The following is an 8,569-nucleotide window of genomic DNA, read 5'->3' as shown; positions in this document are numbered from 1 at the left end:
TAATAACAATATGACAAAGGTATCTTAGCCATATGTGTTTTTGATTGCGGATTGAATCACATCATATATTTTAGAGCAGCTGCAGGACAAAACAAAGGAGTCAAACCAAAGAGTTAGGCTACAGTAGCAAAGGTGTTAGATTAATTCAGATAGCATTTAAAAGACTTACCTTTTTCCTGTTTGTAAGAATAGTGACAACAGCAACAACACAAACGCAGATCACTGCACCCAACACAATGATCCAAGTAAAATCTGGAAGAAAACAAATGGAAATGTGACATAAAACACTTGAAAGAAATCAGGAAATATTAGACTTAATTTAAAATCTAGAATTTTAGACATGAGGATTACAGAGTAGTGACAAACCCTAATATATATAATGACTTTGAAAAAGGTACCTTCCTTTACCATCTTACCATCATCATTATCGTCATTCCCACCATGCACCTGTTGGACCTCAAGAATCATCACCATCGTTTCTCTCTGAGGAGCAGAGAGCACTCGTGCTGCACATTCCACCTGCGTGCTGTTGTTACGTGAACCTGAGAGCACAGCTGTAGTGGTGACAGTGAATGTAGCGTTGGTGTTGGACACACTGACAGTGTTGTACTGTGAGAAGTTGAGGTCTTGTTGTGAGACACTGAGTGTTACAGTGGGAGCAGGTCGACCAGTGGCTGAACAGGAAACAACCTACTCTTCAGTAGAGTTTGACTCTCTGACATCAACAACAGGTTCATGCAGCTCTGTGAAGGATCAGGAAATATTATCAACATGCTCTTACAAACACACAAGCTGCCTACACATTTATGTCCTCCTTGAGGCACTTGTTGTTGGTTAAAGAAGGTAAAAGTTCTCACCATAAACTTGGTGGCAGGGTTTACCTGTGAAGGAGCCTTCAGGATAAGTGTTAAACAGGCAGTGATAGAAGGCTTCATCTTCCTATGTCACATTCCTGATGACTACGATGAGTTCTGTAGTCCAATATATTTAAACTTAACTTTATCTGTGAAGCCGTCATTCACTCTCTGACCAAAGTACTTGTTGTAGGTGGCAACATTTGTCTCCACATCATTTGAACTTTTCTGCCATGCAACCTGAAGGATGTCTTTAGTCTCCAAGAGCTGACAGCTCAGTTCAGCATCTTCTCCCACTGCTGCCAGCACAGTCTGCTGTGTTTGTATCACTGCTGTTAGAGCTGCATGGAGGAAATGAACAGTAAGAATTTCATGCAACAAACTTAAACTGAGTGAAAGAAACAGATGCCACCTCCCTCAGCTTTTCTTTTCTTTTCAAAGATTGATAGACAAAAGCAAACACGTTTCACCTGTTGTACCTCTAATGTGAACATCAGTTACTGCTGAACCGGCTTCTTACCTGCTGGAAGGACTCCGTAGACAAAAAGCAGATATACAAGCACATTCTGTCGCATCATTGCTGCAAGTAGCTGAACTGCAGATTCCTGAGTGCGAAAAAAAAAAAAATGGAAAAGTTTTATTTTGAGCAAATGTGACCACATTTACTCCCACGCTCAAAGCCAACGCAGAAAAAGCACTTAAAATCACTAAAAGCAACAAAACGTCCTGCTTTTTATTTACTTTTGCAAAGCTAGTTTGGCTTCCTGAGAATAAAATGTAGGGTGTCACACCACAAAAGAAGTGACGAGCAACTTCATGGTATACCTCTGTCTGTTTCACACTGTTTAAAAACAAACAAACATACTACATACAACAAGCCATACAACAAGCATACAAATTGCTCACTTTTTTTTAAACAAAATGCATTAAGTTACACCACCTCTAAATATTCATCCCTGAAGATTTAACATCCCAAGCGTACCGAACTATATGAGCTGGCACCAAACGAGACTGTCATGGTCCTGCGACCATGACTCGGTAACTTTGTGTTTGTGTTCTTTATTGTTATTATTCTCTTTATTATTCTTGGGCTGTTTTGGGATGGTTTGTGTTTTGGGATTTTAGATACTGGGTTTTGGGTTTGTGCTCCCTCTATTGGTCCCTGGTGTTAGTGTTCCCCTGTCTCGTCAGGTTAATCAGGTCCAGCTGTGTCTCCCACCTGTGTGTGATTTCCCAGTGTCTCTCTGTGTACTTATAGTGTGTGTTTGCCTCTGTTCCTCGTCGCGTCGTCTGTATTCATACCTTGTGAAATCCCCTGCGTGCTCTCCCTGCTGTTCTCCCTTCATGTTCAGGTTTGCCACTCCTTTGTGTAGTTTATCCCAGTTTAGTTCGTCCTTAGTTCTGTTTGCCATCTCCACTTTATGTCTGGTATTGTTAATAAATCACCCTTCACATCTGAATAAGTGCTGCATTTGAGTCCTTCCACTCTTCACACGGCCGCTGCCCCGAACCGTGACAGTGACTGTGTGTGAGACCTGACTTGCACAGCAGACTTTGTTGAGAAAATGATATGCATTCATTACTGTGCCGCTTCTGGTTCCCATCAGTTAAATGCAGAATGGTCTGATGCTGTTTCTCTTCTGTTTAGTTTCAGTCTCTGATGTCTACAAAACTCTCAACTCTACTCTGGGAAACCTGAAGAAACAGAGACCTCCAGTGGCCAAGCTGAGCACCTGCTGCTGAAAGAAATAGAAGAAATTCACGCATTGTTTGCATTGTGGAATAATTCCTCAGCATATCTAATTTGCCACAAAGAAAATCAGCCATATTTTTGTGGGATTAAATAAAATAACAAAACAAAGCAGTATTTAGTGTTTTTATGAAATAAATTACATGAAATGATTTATCTTATATTGTCTCCTGAATGTTGCCAGCACAGTCTGTTGTGTCTGTTGAACCTTTAACAGGGAAAAATGAATCAGTCAGCAGCAAACAGAAACACTGGCTACAGCAGCATCCGCTTCTTATGTTTTGGAAGGACTCACACACAAAAAGCAAGTATACAAGAACGCAACGTACCATCATCGTTGCAAGTGACATTGTTTTAGTTGAGCTGCAGACTTTTATGGGTATAAAACAATGAAGAAGTTTATAGTGAAAAAATATATGCAAACTCAGTGCAGACATACCACACAATCACAGACAAGTCTAAAAAAACAACCCTGAAGAAAAACAAGTTGCTTTTCTTTCTGTTTTTGTATCCCCAGGAAGTGAAAAGCAAGAGAAACATTTATATTTTTGCCATTTCCCAGTAATCTGTATCAGATCCTCAAGTAAAGATCATTGAAACAACCTGAGCAATCGCACATGATGAATTTTTAACAGGAAAGAAAAAACCTTACATAAACTATTTATCCAATTAGTCATGATGAAATGTGTTCATGTAGAATAAAATGCAACTTTTAATTATGGGAGATGTTAATAAACAGAGAATTGTGTCAGTGAATGCCATCAGGGGTTTGTCAGCAATATTATTCTGATGTACCTTTGTCCCACCTGATTACCTTCATTAAACAGCAGCAGGATAGATGGTGGGTCTGCAGAATGACACACGACATGCAGAATCTTTTATGTTCCTCATTTTGTGTCATTTTTATCTTTTATAATATTTTTTTAAACGTTGAATAATAATATTGTCTTATTAAATTAGAATTTAAAGTGCTTCAAAAACTGCGAGCCACACAATAAAACACAACCAACTTGCATGTCCTTACAAAAAAATTCAAGATTAAACAGGTTTATTGTCACTGTGTTATGGCAAAGTTACAGCTATGGTGCGTTGGAGTGTGAGATTCAAAACAAGACAGAGGTAAGTACATATCCTTTATTAAAAGTATAAAAGATAACAACATGAAAAATATTTTCACTACAGTCATGCATAAAACAGTTCCTCCTGTTCGAGGTTAACATAGCAGATCATCTCCCTCCAGCTCCGTCTATTGCCAGCATCCTCCTCTGTCACACCAACACTCTGCAAGTCCACCTGATGGCTGACCCCAGTTGTGTACTCCTCGCATGCTCACCTTTCCACCTGTCTCTCTCTCTCATTCACACACATGTATTTTGTCTTTCTTTTATTCCTCTTCTCTACAATGCATGCCTCCACTGCTCCAGGCTCTTCATCTGCTCCCTACTGTCACTACAGATCAAAGTATCATCTGCAAACATCATAGTTCACATAGACTTCTGCCTCATCTCATCAGTCAGCCACATCACCATTGCAAACAAGAAGGAGCTCAGAGCTGATCACTGATGTAATCTCATTTCCTGAACCTACCTGTCACTAAAACGTTCGCTTCAGCACTGCCTCACATCCTTATGTCTTATGACCTGGCCCATCCTCACATACTTCTCTAGATCCAAAAATACCCAGTGAAACTCATTCTGTCCTTCTATATTCTTCTCTATCAACACTCTCAAAGCAAACGTCACATCTGTATTCCTCTTTCTCAGAATAAAGTCATACTCCTTACTGATCATCACTTCTCTTCTTAACTAGCTTCAACAACTATTCCCCATATCTTCATGGTGTGGCTCATCAGCTTTATTCCTCTGTAGTGACTACAGCTCTGCACATCACCCTTGTTCTTGAAAACTGATACCAGTACACTTCTTTTCCGCTCCTTAGGCATCCTCAGTCTGGCTAAAAAGTCCACCGCTGTCTGTCCTAGACACTTCCATACCTGCGGTTGATCCTGGTTAAAGGCATGTCATCAGGATCAATGGCCTTCCACTCTTCGTCTTCATCATAGCTGCCCTCACTTCCTCTTTACTAATTCTCTCCACTCTCTGATTCATTAACACTCTGATTCACTCTACCTTGCTCTGCCACTTGCTTCATTCATTATCTCCTAACAGTACTCCTTGTTACTGAGCAGTTTTCGCTGTAGTTAATCGCTCCTGTAAAATAGTCAGATGTCAGATGTCTATTCATATTAATGTACAGAATTCACCTGCTTGCTGCTACTACTGCACTACTGCACATTCACCCAGTGTACATACTACATGTATATATATATAATGTTCTTCCTCTACACCCCCCCCCAATTTTTGCACATGTCGAGGAGCGTGTCAGGCTACATTTCACTGTGTGTTATACTTGTATAACTATGCATGTGACAAATAAAGAACCTTGAACCTATAGTTAACCACGCTAACCAGCTGCACATCCTTTCCAGCTCAATCTCTCTCTGTCACTTTTTTTTATTTTTTTTTTTATCTTATCTTCAAGTAGTCTCAACTTTATTAATGTAGTACTGTAACTCTGTTCCAGGCATACTGACAAAAGCACTTAAAGAACTCACTTTTAAAATATTACTCTGCTATGCTTTTACTCTTACTTAAACTCAAACTATGTCCACACACACTGATGTTTTTTAGGAATTTTGTTTGCATGTTTACGCGATAAATGGGCTGGCAGGAGTTTCTGAAAAGCTCCTATTTTACTGATACCGAAACACTATTTACGTTCAGACTAAAGGCCAAAGCTACGTTCACCAAAATGTACCTGTGACCGTAACCTCACACCGCCGCTTTTTCTGCAGCTCTTTTGTTTCTTTCAGTCTGTGGTATGTGTGTAGCCTCTTCATATTTTTGAGGTGGATTTAAACTGTTTCCAACACCATCCCTTTCATGTGAACGTGTAGGGGAAACCCTTGATTAGCTAAGCAAGTTCATGACCAGCTTTGTGTTACTGAAAGATATCCTGGGTATGTTAAACTAGCTTCACAGTACAGGGCCCTTGGCAGCTCATAGTCACTGAGTCAACCACAAACTCCTTTGTATACTGAATTATTTTAGCACCATGAATACAAAGTAGAATATTAGTGAAGTGGAAATCATTTTACCATCATTTTCACCATCATCAGTCCTCTGCCAAATTATTTTAATCTTTCTACAGCTTTAGACAGAGCAGAGGATGGGATATAGGATATATGTCAGGTACATCTTTAAAAATAATTTTACCAGAAGTTACACATGTTCACATTCCAACTCTGTGTTACTCTGAGGCATGTATTTATGTCTACGTCTGAGTTACAGCTGATGGTTTTAGGTGATCCTTGTTGCACTGTATTTAACTGCTGTTAGACTGTATTCAGTTTAACAGTAAAAAAAAATGCCACGCATTTAAAGTGTGCATGTAACTCACATGGTATAACGGCAAGGTATAAAATATTATATTTTAGATATTTTATTGCTATAAAAAATTTATTTCATTTTAGCAACATAATGCAGAACATTTTAGACAGCAGCAACAAAAGATTGGTATTTTTTTTGAAGTGCTTAAAACAAGATAAACATTTTACAGTGAGCTGTATAAAACGTATGTAAAGAGCCTTAGATGGAAGCTGAGTTTTAGAGAAGTAAAGATGTGGAGGGGTCATCAGTCTGTGAAAGAAACATTTTGGGGGTTCAGTCAACTAAAGAGTCAGCGAATCTAGAGATTCTACACACACTGAATCCATACATGCAAATTTGAACCCAGCAAACATCTCCCAATATTGGTGTCTATGTGGTGCAGATTTAATAAACCGAGGGAGGAAAATTAATACTTACACAAAGACACATCGATTTATCTTCCAAAGAATTATTAAATAAACATGTAGAAAATGGATATTTATCAAACTGTCTTACCAATAATGTCATTGGCTGATTTTTGTGGTATTTTATTTGTTGTTCTCAGGGTCCCTGAGTGACAGAAGGATTTCAAACTTTTAAATAATAAATATTTGCAGATATTAGACAGGTGTCAGTGTAGGTCACATATAAGAGTCATAAAGCATTCTGTTTTAATAGGAAGAGACACATTAAAATAGGACACAAAATAAGTCAAGAGTGAAAGTTACCTCTTCTTGTCTTTTTTTTAAGCAGGACAGCTATGAAAGTGGCTACACAAGCAAAGACTATCTGCCCCACTGCTACACCTGATGCAATGATCCAGAAGGAAACTGTGAGAAAAGCAGGAAAAATATGACACTGATTAACACTGACACATCAATCATGGATCACAGTGAAATGTAGACCTACTGAAGTCATTGTTATTAGCTCCAAATTGACTCAGATAGCATCACTCTATAAATCTGTGACTTTGAAAAAGTTTCTCACCATTATAATCAGCAGTAGCAGCAGCATACACCTGCTGGACCTCAGGAACCGTCACCATCACCTCTCTGTGAGGAGCAGAGAGCACTCGTGCTGCACATCCCACCTGTGTGCTCTGTTTAAGTGAACCTGAGAGCACAGCTGTAGTGGTGACAGTGAATGTAGCGTTGGTGTTGGAAACATTGACAGTGTTGTACTGTGAGAAGTTGAGGTCTTGTTGTGAGACACTGAGTGTTATAGTGGGAGCAGGTCGACCAGTGGCTGAACAAGATACAACCCACTCTTCAGTAGAGTTTGACTCTCTGACATCAACAACAGGTTCGTGTAGCTCTGTGAAGGATCAACAAACACTTTAAGAAAAATGATTTTAAAATGCGATCAACATCTGACAAATTTTCATTTGTTATCTTTTTTGCTGGAGCCTATTGTAATTTGAAGAAGGTAAAAGTTCTTACCATAGACTTGGAGGCAGGGTCTACCAATAAAGGCTCCTTCAGGATAAGTGTTAAACAGACAGCGATAGCATCCTTCATCCTGCTCTGTCACATTCCTGATGACTATGGAACAGTTCCATAGACCAGCATGTTTAAACTTAACTTTATCTGTAAAGCCGTCATTCACTCTCTGGCCAAAGTACTTGTTGTAGGTGGCAACATTTGTCTCCACATCATTTGAACTTTTCTGCCATGTGACCTGAAGGACGTCTTTAGTTTCCAAGAGCTGACAGCTCAATTCAGCATCTTCTCCCACTGCTGCCATCACAGTCTGCTGTGTTTGGATCACTGCTGCTGCACCTTTAACAGAGAAAAATGAATCAGTCATCAGCAAACAGAAAGACTGGCTACTGAAGCATCTGTTCCTTACCTGTTTGAAAGACTCCACACACAAAAAGTAGATACACAAGCACACAATCTGCCATCGCTATTGCAAAGTAACACGTTTGAGATGAATAGGAGACCTTTTTGGATATCAAAAGGTGTAAAAGGTTGGTAGTAAGTGAATAAATGCACACTGAAACTACACAGAAATCAGGGCAGACATACCGCACACTCACAGTTGAGTTAAAAAGTAACTGAACGAAAACAATTGACTTCTCCTTCAATTCTTTTTTTTAACACAAGGAAGGGATCTGCATCAGATCACTTCCTTGTGCTTTCTCAGTAGTCTGTATCAGATCCTCAACAAGTTTACAAAAAACATCCTTTTTAACAGGAATGCCAAAAAGCAAAAAATATTACCTCAAACAAATTATCCCATCAGTTATGGCCTGGTCGTGACCTGATGTCACACACACATGACCGTGGTTTTGCTGTTTGTCACATTATTAAAGTCAGCATTATGTACTGTAATATGCAGACATTAATCTGAGACTCTTTGGATCATTCTGAGTCTCATTAATTATTGCATTAAAACAGATATTTCAATGTTGTATATCAGATATCTGAGAACGAAGAAAACCAACTATGTGTTTGTGGTGTCGCAGAGCTGTATGACTGCACTTGTGTTCATTATGGGTCTGTTTCTATAATTTTGTTTCTAACGTGAATATTTGC

General features: G+C 39.1%; 1 protein-coding gene and 1 pseudogene across 2 annotated transcripts; both read right to left on the bottom strand.

Annotated features, from left to right (window-relative positions):
* Nucleotides 1–70: 70 nt before the first annotated feature.
* On the bottom strand, nt 71–4,394 carry LOC308394508 (nectin-4-like; annotated as a pseudogene). The gene is made up of 6 exons: nt 4,227–4,394; nt 1,375–1,459; nt 858–1,195; nt 417–743; nt 170–252; nt 71–79 (listed from the first exon to the last, which is right to left on the bottom strand). The product of its transcript is annotated as a nectin-4-like (transcript).
* Nucleotides 4,395–4,538: 144 nt separating this feature from the next.
* LOC308394506 (OX-2 membrane glycoprotein-like) lies at nt 4,539–7,935 on the bottom strand (the record flags this gene model as incomplete). Its single annotated transcript, XM_080878863.1, has 5 exons — nt 4,539–4,609; nt 6,761–6,862; nt 7,020–7,346; nt 7,472–7,810; nt 7,926–7,935. The coding sequence occupies 5 exons, from the start codon at nt 7,933–7,935 to the stop codon at nt 4,539–4,541; spliced, it is 849 nt and encodes a 282-aa protein (XP_080734989.1).
* Nucleotides 7,936–8,569: the final 634 nt, after the last annotated feature.

Source organism: Rhamphochromis sp. 'chilingali', assembly GCF_963969265.1.
Source record: "Rhamphochromis sp. 'chilingali' genome assembly, chromosome: 3".
NCBI classification, from domain to species: Eukaryota; Metazoa; Chordata; class Actinopteri; order Cichliformes; family Cichlidae; genus Rhamphochromis; species Rhamphochromis sp. 'chilingali'.
Note: the sequence above shows the minus strand (reverse complement) of the source record. Positions and strands in the feature narration are given on the sequence as shown.